Here is a 15,848-nt window from a genome sequence, read left to right on the forward strand (position 1 = left end):
GCTTTTTTCATTCATTTTAATTTCTCACTCTTTGTTTCTTTGTAACTTATTTCAAAATTCCTATCCTCTAAGTCATTTATTCTGTCTTCCTTTTTTTCTATATCTATAATATCTATATTATATTCTTCATCTCACTCATCATGTTCTTCAGCTCCAGAATTTGTTCTGTTCTTTGTTAACCTTTCTCATTTTCGTTGTTTTTAGTTTAGTTTTGGTTTTGGTAAAGAACTCATTCAGTTCATTTATATTTTCCTAATCTAATTGAACTGCCTTTCTAGGATTTCTTATAGTTCACTGACTTTCCTCAGTATACCTATTTTCAATTCTTAAGCACCTCTGTTTCAGGATTCATGGCTCTGGGATCAGTTGTCAGAGATTTATTGACATTGTTGATGATGGCACAGTTCCTTTATTTATTTATTAAGTCCCTTGTTCTATCAGCTACACCCAGAAGAACATATGCAGCCTTTCCGAGGCCTTAGCTGTTCATGTCCCAGTGCAATATTCACAAGGCTCTTCCCAGGTCCAGAATGAGGAGGACCATTACTCAGTTGCTATGGATATAAAATTGGTACAGTTTTAAATTCAGCAGTTAAACCTAGAAAGTAATCAAATTTAAAAATGTGCCTTTTATTTTCTTTTGTCATGCAAGATGTCAAATAAAAATCTTTGCTCAGCGATCAGTATGTTACTCCCTATAATAGGGCTGCTGCTCCTAAGCTGCTTCTGTCATGTCCGACTGTGTGCGACCCCATAGACGGCAGCCCACCAGGCTCCCCCGTCCCTGGGATTCTCCAGGCAACAACACTGGAGTCGGTTGCCATTTCCTTCTCCAATGCGTGAAAGTGAAAAGTGAAAGTCAAGTCGCTCAGTCGTGTCCAACTCTTAGCGACCCCATGGACTGCAGCCTTCCAGGCTCCTCCGTCCATGGGATTGTCCAGGCAAGAGCACTGGAGTGGGTCGCCAGTGCCTTCTCCAATGGCAGGGCTACAGCTAGAAAAGACCATGTGTGTGTGCTCAGTTGTTTAGTCATGTCTGACTCTTTGTGAGCCCATGTACAGTAGCCCGCCACTGTCCTCTGTCCACAGGATTTTCCAGCAAGAATACTGGCATGGGTTGCCATTTCCCCCTCCAGTGTATCTTCTGACCCTGGGATCGAACCCAAATCTCCTGCATTGGCAGACGGGTTCTTTACCACTGAGCTTCCTGGGAAGCCCCGTGGGTACTATTAATCCAATTCCAAGGAATTCAAGCCCTTAACAAGCTGTTGTTTATTTTCTGATGCACAAATGATGACTGTTTCCCAAACTCCCTCCTGGCATCAACAGTCTTGCTAATACAAGGGTGGTAAATTAACTGTAAAATGAAGCGGAGAGAAAATAGGAACAACTTATGCCACACGATGCTAGCATCACCACCCACACTCTACTTTCTTCATCTCGCTCTTCTTTGTAATCTCTTTGTGCCACTTCTTTACTGACAACAGTTCTTGTAATGGATGAGGCACACTTATTTACACATGTGAAATGTCTCTAAGTTATCCTTGACCTTAGAGTGAAAGTCATAGATGGTTACTGAAGCCTCAATCCTTGAACAATGGTTTAAACCACATCAAACTTATTTCTGGAACTTGAAGCAATTCAACTGTTTCATTATGAGGTTTTGTGCTTAGGAAATAATCTGAGATGAGGAACACAGTATGAATTAAAGCACTAAAGTATGAATAAAAAACACTAAACACTTATACTAAGGGAGGGAATACATGGGATGGGAATAAGGACTATACTCAGGTTTATTCATATTGAGGAGTAATTAGAGTATGATGGAGAAGGCAAAGCCAGAATGTGGAAGGCCTTTATCCAATTGCCATGGTCTTTAGAACTCAAGGAGCCTTATTGCTAAGCACTTCAATCTGGAACATAAAGAAGGAAGAGATGAAAGGGGAGAGATTTTTATTGTTCTTTGTCATGTGATGTTTCCATTTAAATCTTTGTTCACAGACCTTGGTGGCACAAAGTATCACAAAGTCATAACTAGAAAATACCATGGTAACCATTAATTCTACCTGTGGTAAGTGTTTCAAGAATTTAACTGTGAAGGGAAAAGTGCTAGAATTTGTGCACATGTGAATTCAGAAACACACATCCTTACAACCACAACATGATTCCTTGTGAATTTGTCAAAGCTAGAGGGGTTCTGTGACCTATATTATGTCCCATTCTGCTCTATTCCACTTGATTAAGAGTTTAAAAATAGTATAAAAATGCATTTTTGCAATTTGGAAAATACTGAATTGGGCTGTAAATGAAAGGAAGGAGGCTGTGATAATTATGATACCGAGATGACTGAATTTGATGAAGCTGTGGAAAAGATGAAAAAAGGAATCTACGGGATAACATGTAGCAGTCTAGGTTGAAGTGTGTGTGCTAGTATATGGTACTGTACCACATTACTAGTGAAAGTGTTATACTCCCTTGTGAGCAGTGTCCCTAGAGTCCCTGACTAGGACTATATAATGACTATCGTCCTTATTCTCATCCCATGTATTCCCATATGTAGAATGTAGAGGTGAAAATTGCAAGGATTCTACTCACAATTTAGAGGTTGGTGTCCTAAAATAGATCCCATTTAAGGATTCCATTTAAGGATCTTCCTTCATTATGGAGCCTTGATATTTTGTCAAATATGCTCCTCTTCCTACAAGAAAAATACCCTAATACTCCAGGATCTCAGGTTACTTAAATAGTGGAAAAAAAAAAAAAAATACTCAATCTAAAAAGTTAAGTGCCCCACCAACTCGCTGCAACAATAAAGGACAGAGGTATCAAATTCTGCATTAAACATACACAAAACAAAAATTTTGTGGCTTTATGGTTTAAAGTACCATCCTTTCAATTCAATAATAACTACTTGTGGAGATAAAGACAGTAGATCGCTAAGCTGAGGGTCCTAGGTGCTGAAGAGAAAATTTAGAAAACTAGCATGTTAAGAAACAACATTACTATATCCAGGCAGAAAAGAAAATTTAGAAAACTAGCAAGTTAAACAATATCACTATATGCAGGCAAAAAAGCTCAATGTATTAAAAACAAAGTGTTGAAGAAAGTATCAGTTCATTATTTCATCATTTTGACCGAAGTATCAGGCATCTCAGGCTTCCCAGGTGGCTCAGGGGTAAAGAATCCACCTACTAATGCAGGAGATGAAAGAGGATACAGGTTCAATCCCTGTTCAGGAAGATGCCCTGGACTAGACAATGGCAACCCACTCCAGTATTCTTGCCTGGGAAATCCCATGGACAGAGAAGCCTGGTGGGCTACAGTCCACAGAATGGCAAAGAGCTGGACATGACTCAGCACACAGCACACACACCAGGTACCTCGTGCCAATTTTAGCCTGCCTTTTACTCATTAATTACCACAAACATACTCTGTAATTTCCTTCCTGAGCAGTTCTGCAGTTTTTGTTAAGAGTGTGAAAGCAAGTGAAAAAATCTGCACTAGTTTGGGTTGAGGATTTTAGTCCACAGTGGTTGAATTGACGGGATCTAAAACAAGACTACAGTAGTAAAACGTCAAATAAAGGGCCCTGAAAAGGGGGAAAATGATGACAAGTTATCTTCATCCTTTATAAATCTGAGGAGTGAATTTTCATTAGGAGTGAGGTTGTGGCTAACAGTTTCATACTATGTAGGAGTTAGGGCAGTTAAGGTGATATTAAGATACAGGCCATGTCCTTAAGTCAACGTCTAATCATTTTTGAAAATGAGCTATGAAATTAACCTAGACGGTCCCTCACTTAGTACCCAGAAGGTAAGTGAAATTATTGGTGGATAATACCTTAGTAAATCAGATGCCCAGTTCTTTGAAGTTTGTGTAGGACTGATTTGAGAATTGGTTTAAGAGTAAGAATGTATTGTAAATGGTAGCTTAATGAGGGGCTTCCCTGGTGGTTCAGACAGTAAAGAATTTGCCTGCAATGTGGGAGACCTGGGTTCAATCCCTGGGTTGGAAAGATCCCCTGAAGGGAGAGCCTGGCAACCCACTCCAGTATTCTTGTCTGGAGAATCCCATGGACAGAGGGCCAGGTGGGCTACAGTCCATGGTGTCACAAAGAGTCAGACATAACTAAACGACCAAGCACAGCACAGCTTAGTGAGATGGCTAGCTGTTTAGAGGTCTGGAAGTATGTTTGATCATCAAAGCAAATTATTAACAAATGTCTAGTCTGTATGGCACATGGAGATTCTGAGAATGGAAATCTTCTCTGCTGGGCTACACATTGTCACCTTATCCTTTTGATTTAAAGAGTTAGCAGAATTAACTAGGAATAACAGGTTTTCTGTGAAGAAGTGTGAGCACACAGGACATTGTTTCTTCCTTTTATGAAATGAAAATTCCATAAATGACAGAAAAACGATTCCAGAGAAAGGAAGTCAAGGAACATAGACACAAAATATTTTCTAATTAAGCAGAAATGACTACAGGATCTAGTAGATGGTAGGTCCTTCCTTAATCACGCATCTTCATTTTTATACCCAGTGTGGGAAGTAGACTGGATCAACCTGAATTAGCATCCTCAGAGCTAGCTTTTCTGTGTCTTTTTCAACTAGGCCAAGGCTTCTGACTGTACACAACAGAATTATTTTCATGATCTGATAAAGACAGTGGATATTTCACTAGGTAAGTTAAAGCAAGCATTTTAAATATAAAGTATTGAAAGCACTTTTAAAAATCCCCAATGTGCTGTTTCCCCTAAAACCTCTGTTCAAATTAGAGCTCTAGACCGGTTAATAATCTTGATCTGTGTGTTCATTTATGTTTTCTAAGTGTATACCATCATGTATGAACATTACATGTTTTTTAAATGCTTTGGTCAAAGAAGAAAGCAGAACATCAGTATTGCCAGCCAGGCATGTTGTCATATTTCATGCTAACAAATATATGATAACACATTTGTATGATGGAGATAACTGTAGGTGGTATTTTCATATGGCATATGTATTACCTGTTTTTATTATGAAGTAATACATTGTGAGGTTGCACTCGGGAACTGATTACCTTAAAGTCCTATAATGTGGAGACTTTGATGTCTTTGCCACTCTAAGACAATATTTCCTTACTCCAAGCTTTCCTCCTTCAAGGAGCCACTGATTTCCTTTTTACTTCTGAAGGTTATTTTGCACTCAGTACATTACAATTTTCAACTGATACCCTCCCAGCTACCCTGATTTCCTTCCATTTTATAAGGGTACAGGTTTTTAAATGCTGTTCTTCTTAACAGTATGATAGAATGTAAATACATTTGAGTAACATCCATCAACAACCCAACATATTCCCCCTCCCACGGCCACCTGGGTCTACCAGTCATTGCATTAGGTAGCATTACAGTAGATCCTCAAAGCTGTGAAAGCTAGCAGTGCTGGACGCCTGCAATTTCATAGATTTAGATGAAGAGAAATGCAGAGGACGTAGGACAAATAATGACTTGTTACATGGAAATACATCATATGGACAATGAGAAAATATAATATCTGCGAATAATATATCTCTCCTGAGTATTATGATTAAAGAATTCTCACTTGTAAGTAAAAGGAGGACCTATAGTTTATTATCATAACATCCAAATGTGTAACACAAGACTCCTTTATCAGAAGATGATATTCATTCACCTTTCCAGTAAGACTCTTTTGTGTTATATATTGTGGAAATGTTTGCACATATTAATAGACATAAAGAACTGTATCACAAATCACTATGTGCCCTTCCTCTAGATTCAACAAGTGTCATCGTAGGCCAGTCACCATTCGTGTGTACTCACACAGTCTCACTCTGCCTCACCATTACTTAAGAGCCCGTCAGACATGTCTTAAGCCAAACTCTCATTCATCCTAACCTGTACCCTTCCTTTTTCCTCTATCTTGGTTTGCTCATCACTCCCACCCAGTCCCTGTTCTACTTATTTGTTTTTCTTTTAGTGCTGCTGCTTTGACTGCATGACTTTGCCAGACAACAAACTAAAGGTTAACATTGAATACATCAGCTCAGACGGAGGAGACTGAACACTGATGTATGCTGTCCTGCCCTCTTTTTCCACCAATGGCTAGATATGATGTCTCCGCGATAGGTGTTGGTGAGTTCCTGGTGTGTATGAAGGTTACTCTCCTGCTTGTCTGGCTGAAAGTATTCCTCTTCCTTCCTGGATGGCCCCAGCTTGGGCACTCCCAAAGACTTGGCCCCCCAGAAGTGGTGATTCCCTGGAGAGTAACACCCACTGGCAGAGGCATGAAGCTTCAAGGCTGGTTCTCTTACAAACTGCATTTTGGGGGCCAGAGACATGTTGTTCATATAAAGGTCAAGAAGAATTTTTTGTCCAAAAACTTCCCAGTGTTCACCTACGCAGACAAGGGTGTTCTCCTGCAAGACCAACCGTTTGTCCAGGATGACTGTTATTACAGTGGTTATGTGGAGGGGGACCCAGAGTCTCTGGTTTCCCTCAGTAACTGCTTCGGGGGTTTTCAAGGAATGTTACAGACAAATGACGTTGTTTATGAAATTGAACCCAAAAGGTTGTCTACTGCATTTGAGCATCTAATATATAAGCTAGACAATGAGGAGATGAATTTTTCATACTTTCAATGTGGGTTAACAGATGAAAAAATAGCAGGACAATTAAAGATTCAAGAAAGCATTAATTCCACTTTGATGCAAAGTGACTATACAGGCTGGTGGACCCACCACTATTTTGTTGAAGTGGCAGTAGTCGTAGATCACAGTCGATATCTTCATCATAGTAGTAATGCTTCGCTTGTGCAGAAAGAAGTGTTCCTTGTTTTAAATGGAGTAAGTGACCTTATGAAAGCACTGGGTCTTGAGGTATTTTTCAAGGGAATGGAGATATGGACTAAACAAAGCCTTATTTCAGTAGTAGACATTACACATACCTTGATGAACTTTTGCAGATGGAAGCAAAAGGGCTTCCATAATCGTGTGCCCCACGATGTGGCACATTTTTTTGTAAAAAAGAATTTTGGTAATGAATTTGGCCTAGCTTATGATGCACAAGCGTGTGCAGTTCGTTATAGCTGTTCAGTTGAGACTTTCCACGATGAAGGGACTTTTTTTTACTCATATGTTGTGGCTCATGACGTGGGTCATAATTTGGGTATGCAACATGATACCGAAACATGTCAGTGTGGAGCACCAAAGTGCATAATGTTTGAAGCAGTAGAAGCAACAACTAAATTCAGCAACTGCAGCTATGCTGATTATTGGAACGTTGGTCGTAGAAGATCCTGTTTGTACAACACACCAAATCCACACACACTCGTGACAGAGATACGCTGTGGAAACAGTGTGGTTGATGAAGGAGAAGAGTGTGACTGTGGATCCTTAAAGACGTGTAACACTGATCCCTGTTGTCAGTTAAACTGCACTGTGACAGCTGGTATCAACTGTGCTTTTGGGCTTTGTTGTGATAACTGCATGTTCAGGAAACCAGGCACCTTGTGTAGGAAAGAAGAAAATGAATGTGATCTTCCAGAGTGGTGCAATGGGACATCCAATCAGTGTCCAGATGATGTGTACGTGCAGGATGGGGCCTCCTGCACAGGCGGTGGTTACTGCTATGGAAAGAGATGCAATGAGCGCGATGAACACTGTAGGCAAATCTTTGGCAAAGAGGCCAAGGATGCAGACATGAGTTGCTACACGGCAGTAAATACCCGAGGTGACCGTTTTGGTAACTGTGGTATCACAGAAACCTCATACATAAGATGCAGCATGGCAGACAGCCTGTGTGGGAGGATTCAGTGTGAGAACGTCAAAGAAATTCCTGTAATGAGCGATCATATTACTCTGCATTGGACTAAATTCGAAAATAACACTTGCTGGGGTACAGACTACCACCTCGGGATAAGAATAGCTGATATTGGTGCAGTGAAAGATGGTACAAAGTGTGGTCCCGAAAACATCTGCATCAGAAGGAGGTGTGTCTCTTATTCCACTGTTCCACGTAACTGCTCACCTCAGCTCTGCTCTTTGAGGGGAGTCTGCAACAACAGACAGCACTGCCACTGCAACTACGGGTGGGGCCCTCCCGTCTGCCAGGAAAAAGGCAGAGGAGGCAGTGTGGACAGTGGCCCAGCCCCTGAGCGCCAAACAGAAGAAAGGATGGACAGGAAGAACCTGCTAACATATTTCCTGATTCCTTTTTTGTTTCTACTACTGTGTCTTTTGCTTTGGCTTTGGCTGTTCACGAGACCAAAAAAGAAAGATGAAAAAGAACAGGCTGTTCCACCAAAATCTGAGAAAACTACCCAAAACCTACCTAAAAAGTAGACATGTTACGGCTTCACTTAGGATGTAAGCACAGAATATTCTAACTTTACCTAAGGAAGAAACACAGAATGTGCCTACTGAAAAAACAACAAACAAGGAAAAACCAATAGCTCCTATTTCAAGAGACTGCCAAAGCCTAGTGATCTTTCCCAAGGATTAGACTGTAATCTCCTGGAAGTAACAATGTTATAACATGTGTCCTAGATCATTGGCAGAAAATTCCAACTTTTCCTAATCATTTGGGACCATAAACAACCAGTAAACAAAATTTACTAATCCCTAGCCTATTTCTACTTTCCATTATTTTAAGCGATTTTAAGTGGTCAATTTTTATGGAATTATTCTCTGTGTGTGTCTGGAGCAGAGACAGTCTGTGGATGGTGTTCGTGTGTGTGTCTGATTTACTGTTCCTCTATCCCACATGCCCTTCCTCCTTGTACTCTGGCCTTGTCACACAAGGACTGGTAACCTACAGATTACATGTCTTATATGCCAATCCTCTCCTGTTCCTTTCTGCCAATGGCAGGAACTAGAGAAAGAGTTGAAACCCGGGGAAAATTTGATTTGTGTTCATGTCAGAATTGTCTCATTAACAGCTTTCGCCTTAGCAGCAACCATAATTTCTGCTATATACATATTTGGTTACACTCAGAACCAACAAGACTATAAGTCTCAGCCATACTGGCACTGCTACCAAGCATTGTAGCCTCCCAGTTTTGAGTCCCAGGTCTAAATGTTCTCCAAATCCCTGAGTTTCCCATACCAGGTGGGCTAACCCTTTCCTCGGGGATCACATACTAGAGCCACAGGACCTTCTGCAATGATTCCAAGAACACTACCTCTTCCCTTTGATTTTAAAGGGGCATTTAATTTTATGTTTCATTTTGGCTATTCTACTTCAGTTTAAGATTCTCCATTTGGTCTGAAATACTCAGTTTTATTCTATGCCTTCACTGATATTCAGGGTGGCCTTTTCTCCAGCTAGTATTGGTCAAAATGTGCTTGACTCCCAGTAGCCAATGAGAGTTTTGCCCTTTTGTAATAAATTTCCCTGTGGCCTGGAAGTGTTTCAAGTCTGCCCATACCATACTCTCCTTGTTCTAAGTGGGTAGTTACTCCTTAGCACATGTGCATAGCCTTCTAGACACACGCTGACGACTCGGGTCCCAGGAGGAATTTTCTTAGCTGTGCCCTTCTTTGGTCCCGTTGTTACACTGCTGGGGAACTGCCATTATGTTTGTTGCTATTAGATTCATAAAGCTGGCAGTCCACTTGCAAATGCTGGACACCAAAACCTCCACTATTTGAAACAATGAAAGAAAGCTGCCAGTGTCAGTTGCTCAGTCATGTCCGACTCTTTGGGACCCCATGGACTGTAGCCTGCCACACTACTCTGTCCATGGGGTTTCCCAGGCAAGAATACTGGAGTGGGTAGCCATTTACTTCAGGGGATCTTCCTGACCCAGGGATCGAACCTGGATTTCCTGCATTGCAGGAAGATTTTTTACCCTCTGAGCCACCATAGCAGATATTTAAACATGAAAAAATTACTAAGAAACTTACGTGGGATGTGTCATTTTAAGTAAAACTATAAATGAATAGTATCAGTTTATAAAAAGTAAACATCTGATTAACACAACGAAATTAATAACAAATGGATTGTTTTCCCTACATTTTACCCACAGACAGCAGTCCTCAAAGGTAAGCTGCTGAGTGTTAAACCTTAAGGAACAGACCTCAGTTATTCACAAGCAGAAATTACTTTACAGGATAAAACTAAAGGATAAGGTATTTAACTAATATTATGCATCCAGTAAAACTCTGCACAAAAACAATACAAGAAAGAAATACCGACTTCATGTACAGAGATCGAACAAAAATCACAAATAACAAGTATATCAAATTCAGCAAAAATGAGGAAATAACATCTTCAGCAGAAGGAAGAAAATAACATTTTCACAAAGTAGGGTTTATTTCTGTAAACGCAAGCGTCGTTTATATAATTTCTTACTGGATATTAAAAACATAAAACATATGCTCATCGCAGCACATACAGAAAAAGCCTTAAATAACATTTAAACTCTTTTGACAATGAAAAGTACTTCATAGCCAGGTAGGAATAAAAGCAAGCTTTCCTAATAACATTTAAACTCTTTTGACAATGAAAAGTACTTCATAGCCAGGTAGGAATAAAAGCAAGCTTTCCTAACCTAATAATAAATATCATTGAAAATTAATCATTGAACCTTCTTTAAAATGAAGTTCCCAGTGAAACTGGGAATAAATCAGTGTTCTTCTTTGTCACCACTTACATTAACTTTTACATTCTTATTGAGTATAGTTGATTTACAATCTATTAGTTTCAGCTGCACAGCACAGTGAATCTCACTATTTATATTAACTTTTTATCTCAGGACCCAGAACAATTAGATTGAGAGTCAAAAACTATGGAACTGAAAAATAAACATAAAAGCTGCCATTAAATGTAGCTTACAGGAATTTCTACATATAAAATCCTACTATAAAAATTCTAAAAGCTAAGAAGAAGGTTTACAAAATACAAAATATTTTAAACAATAAGTAAAGGATTCTTACAAGTCAATACAAATAACAATTGTCATATATATTAAAAATCAGTGAGTAGAGAAACGAACAATGTGGTAAAATGTAAACCTTTACTGGAAACATAGGAGATGTATACATTTTCTGATAAGTTGAAATAATTTCATCATTTTTTAAGGAATTATTCCTACTGAGTTGAACGAATCTATGAAGACCTACAAGACCTTTTAGAACTAACACCCAAAAAAGATGTCCTTCTCATTATACGGGACTGGAATGCAAAAGTAGGAAGTCAAGAAACACCAGGAGCACCAGGCAAATTTGGCCCTGGAGTACGGAATGAAGCAGGGCAAAGCCCATAGAGTTTTGCCAAGAGAATGCACTGGTCATAGCAAACACACTCTTCCAACAACACAAGAGAAGACTCTACACATGGACATAACCAGATGATCAACACCGAAATCACATTGACTATATTCTTTGCAGCCAAAGATGCCAAAGCTCTATACAGTCAGCAAAAACAAGACCGGGAGCTGACTGTGGTTCAGATCATGAGCTCCTTATTGCCAAATTCAGACTTAAATTCAAGAAAGTAGGGAAAACCACTAGACCATTGAGGTATGACCTAAATCAAATCCCTTATGATTATACAGTGGAAGTGAGAAATAGTTTTAAGGGACTAGATCTGATAGACAGAGTGCCTGATGAACGATGGACGGAGGTTCGTGATTGTACGGGAGACAGAGATCAAGACCATCCCCATGGAAAAGAAATGCAAAGAAGCAAAATGACTGTCTGAGGACGCCTTACAAATAGCTGTGAAAAGAAGAGAAGTGAAAAGCAAAGGAGCAAAGGAAAGATATAAGCATCTGAATGCAGAGTTCCAAAGAATAGCAAGGAGACATAAGAAAGCCTTCCTCAGTGATCAATGCAAAGAAACAGAGGAAAACAACAGAATGGGAAAGACTAGAGAGCTCTTCAAGGAAATTCAAGATACCAAGGGAACATTTCATGCAAAGATGGGCTCGATAAAGGACAGAAGCGCTATGGACCTAACAGAAGCAGAAGATATTAAGAAGAGGTGGCAAGAATACACAGAAGAACTGTACAAAAAAGACTTTAAGATGCAGATAACCAAGATGGTGTGATCACTCACCTAGAGCCAGACATCCTGGAATGTGAAGTCAAGTGGGCCTTGGAAAGCATCACTAGGAACAAAGCTAGTGGAGGTGATGGCATTCCAGTTGAGCTATTTCAAATCCTGAAAGATGATGCTGTGAAAGTGTTGCACACAATATGCCAGCAAATTTGGAAAATGCAGCAGTGGCCAAAGGACTGGGAGAGGTCAGTTTTCATTCCAGTCCCAAAGAAAGGAAATGCCAAAAAATGCTCAAACCACCGCACAATAGCACTCATCTCACACGCTAGTAAAGTAATGCTCAAAATTCTCCAAGCCAGGCTTCAGCAATACTTGAACCGTGAACTTCCAGATGTTCATGTTGCAGATGTTTTAGAAAAGGCAGAGGAACCAGAGATCAAATTGCCAACATCTGCTGGATCACGGAAAAAGCAAGAGAGTTCCAGAAAAACATCGATTTCTGCTTTCTTGACTATGCCAAAGCCATTGACTGTGTGGACCACAATAAACTGTGGAAAATTCTTCAAGAGATGGGAATACCAGACCACCTGACCTGCCTCTTGAGAAACCTATATGCAGGTCAGGAAGCAACAGTTAGAACTGGACATGGAACAACAGACTGGTTCCAAATAGGAAAAGGAGTACATCAAGGCTGTATATTGTCACCCTGTTTATTTAACGTGTATGCCGAGTACCTCATGAGAAATGCTGGACTGGAAGGAAGCACAAGCTGGATTCAAGATTGCCAGGAGAAATAACCTCAGATATGCAGATGACACCACCCTTATGGCAGAAAGTGAAGAGGCACTAAAAAGCCTCTTGATGAAAGTGAAAGAGGAGAGTGAAAAAGTGGGTTCAAAGCTCAACATTCAGAAAACGAAGATCATGGCATCTGGTCCCATCACTTCATGGCAAATAGATGGGGAAACAGTGGAGACAGTGTCAGGCTTTATTTTGGGGGCTCCAAAATCACTGCGGATGGTGACTGCAGCCATGAAATTAAAAGACTATTACTCCTTGGAAGGAAAGTTATGACCAACCTAGACAGCATATTGAAAAGCAGAGATATTACTTTGTCAACAAAGGTCCATCTAGTCAAGGCTATGGTTTTTCCAGTGGTCATGTATGGATGTGAGGTTTGGACTGTGAAGAATGCTAAGCGCCGAAGAGTTGATGCTTTTGAACTGTGGTGTTGGAGAAGACTCTTGAGAGTCCCTTGGACTGCAAGGAGATCCAACCAGTCCGTTCTGAAGGAGAGCAGTCCTGGGTGTTCTTTGGAAGGACTGATGCTAAAGCTGAACTTCCAATACTTTGGCCACCTCATGCGAGAGCTGACTCATTGGAAAAGACTCTGACGCTGGGAGGTATTGGGGGCAGGAGGAGAAGGGGACGACAGAGGATGAGATGGCTGGATGGCATCACCGACTCGATGGACATGACTTTAAGTCAACTCTGGGAGTTGGTGATGATGTGAGTCTGGCGTGGTTGATTCACGGAGTTGCAAGCAGTCAGACATGACTGAGCGACAGAACTGAACTGATTCCTACTGAGATTTCCAGTAATTATTTGACTAGGGTAATAAACAACATAAAATTATATTTCCTGGAAACAATCACAAAGAAGTAATTATAATTTGGAGTGATATTAAAATAATTTATTTGCATCAGCCTGGCTTCCACTGCAAACTAGGAAAACTCCTCCACTACATTCAAAAGGAAGATTTAACACCGGGAATTGGTTGAGTACAAAGTTCACACTAAGGGCTAGAGAAAGAGACTCTAAGCTTGAGTCTGAAAGGACTCTAGACCATAATCATAAAGCTGGGTCCCCCTGAGACACAGAACCAACAGGTGATACAAATATGAGTGAACCAGAAAAGAAATGAATGGTACTCTTGACACAGAGACAGTAAGTGGAATACCTGAACTTTCTTTTATTTTTGAGCTAGGCCTACCTTCAGAGTGAAGTGAAACAGCAGCTCTCCTCAGAACTTAGCTCACTGGTTTCCCACAGGAAGTTACACTTCCTGCTCTCCATTTCATACATCCCTTGATGACAGAGCTCAGAATTGGTCACCAGAGTATGGAGATGAGAGGCCCCAAAATCTGTAGTCAGCAAACTGGAAAACCAAAAAGTAAGTGGAAGAGCTGTAGACAGGGGTCACTTCCAGTTGGGAACCCACCTGGCAGTTCCAAGAGGAAGGAAGGTGGCTTCAAAAAGAAATATCAAATATCCCATCTGCCTGTTGGCTCTATCTTTGAGTACTGTTCATTCCTTTTCTAAGTCACTTATAATCTCACTTTGATAGTCTGTGTTCTAAGTACCAAATTATAAAGTTCACCAACACCCATTTGCCATATCTCAAGGTAAGAGAGAAAAGCAAGGAGGAAAAAATGATAATGCTGCTTAATTTATAATATATACAAGGATATATAAATTAGATCCTGTGTATGTGTATTCGGATGACAGAAATTCCTTGTTTCCATTTCTTGTTCTCTTTGCCCTCAGCCGATGTCTCTTTTGGCCAGGACCTCTACATGATGGGGTGATTCGCTCAGAACTTTTTAAAAAGCCACTTTCTGCCGGATGAAACAGTAGAATTAACTTCATTGCATGCTTCTCCCTGTGTTACTGAACAATGCAAGTCCAAGTGTCAACACACAGTGAGGCCAAACTATGCTAAAACACTGCAGTTTGGAAGACAGAAAGGTTTATTGCAGGGCCATGTAAACAGATGAGTGGCTCACGCTCTAAGAACCCCCAAATTACTGAAAGCTCTCATCAAAGCCCTTTGAAAAGCAAAAAAGGTGAGGGAGGGATGAGGTTAGTTGTTGCAAATCTCCTGGTTTAGATCCTTTGTTCTTGAGGTCAGGTCATGGTCAGGTGACGATGTTTCTGTAAATCTCTACCAAATGAATGATGTTCTCTGACTTGACAAGAAAGGGCAAGGTGCCAAGGTACAACTTTCACCCTCCAAGGTCCTGGTCCTGGCTAAGAGGAGACAGAGCTCAGTTGGCAGTTCCTTCAGGGCCGGGTCCCCAGGCTCCACCCAGCTGTCATCTCTAAAGAAGCCAGGCGCCCAACCCAGCTGGCTCTCAGGCTCCTCAGGCCACCCAAAGTGGGACACTAGGTCCCACACACTGCGACCCAGCACACTGCCACTGCTATTAGGTTGCAGAGAGCAGAATGGGAGAGAGGTTCACTGCTGCCCCAAGGCCTGGGCTGAGGCTAGTGGGTGACTTTGGTGAGGGCTCTGAAGCCCTGCAGGACACAGCAGGATGTGAGAATTACCTTGCCTCAGATGTGAAATGAGGGCAACTGTACTGTAGTTTGAACATTCTTTGGCATTGCCCTTCTTTAAGACTGGACTGAAAACTGACCTTTTCCCGTCCTGTGGCCACTGCTGAGTTTTCCTAAGTTGCTGACATATTGAGTGCAGCACTTTAATAGCATCGTCTTTTATGATTGTAAATAACTCTGCTGGAATTCTGTTACTACCTCTAGCTTTGGTCTACCCAGGTGGTGCTAGCAGTAAAGAACCCACCTACCAATTCAGGAGACATAAGAGACAGGGGAAGATCCTCTGGAGGAGGGTATGGCAACCACTCCAATATTCTTGCCTGAAGAATCCATGGACAGAGGGACTCGATGGCCGGCTACAGTTCATAGGGTCACAGAGAGTCAGACCCTAAAGCAACTTAGCGTTCACATACATGCTATGCTATGCCTAGTCACTTCAGTTGTGTCCGACTCTGTGTGACCCCATAGACGGCAGCCCACCAGGCTCCCCCGTCCCTGGGATTCTCCAG

At 41.0% G+C, this 15,848-nt stretch overlaps 1 protein-coding gene across 1 annotated transcript; it reads left to right on the forward strand.

The window, feature by feature from the left end:
• The first annotated feature begins 4,135 nt into the window (after positions 1–4,135).
• Positions 4,136–10,458, forward strand: LOC139184497 (disintegrin and metalloproteinase domain-containing protein 20-like). The gene is made up of 2 exons (XM_070794389.1): positions 4,136–4,682; positions 5,978–10,458. Exon 2 carries the CDS (start codon positions 6,072–6,074, stop codon positions 8,337–8,339), a length of 2,268 nt encoding a protein of 755 aa, XP_070650490.1. The 5' UTR covers positions 4,136–4,682; positions 5,978–6,071; the 3' UTR covers positions 8,340–10,458.
• Positions 10,459–15,848: the final 5,390 nt, after the last annotated feature.

Source organism: Bos indicus, chromosome 8, assembly GCF_029378745.1.
Source record: "Bos indicus isolate NIAB-ARS_2022 breed Sahiwal x Tharparkar chromosome 8, NIAB-ARS_B.indTharparkar_mat_pri_1.0, whole genome shotgun sequence".
In the NCBI taxonomy this organism is placed as follows: domain Eukaryota; kingdom Metazoa; phylum Chordata; class Mammalia; order Artiodactyla; family Bovidae; genus Bos; species Bos indicus.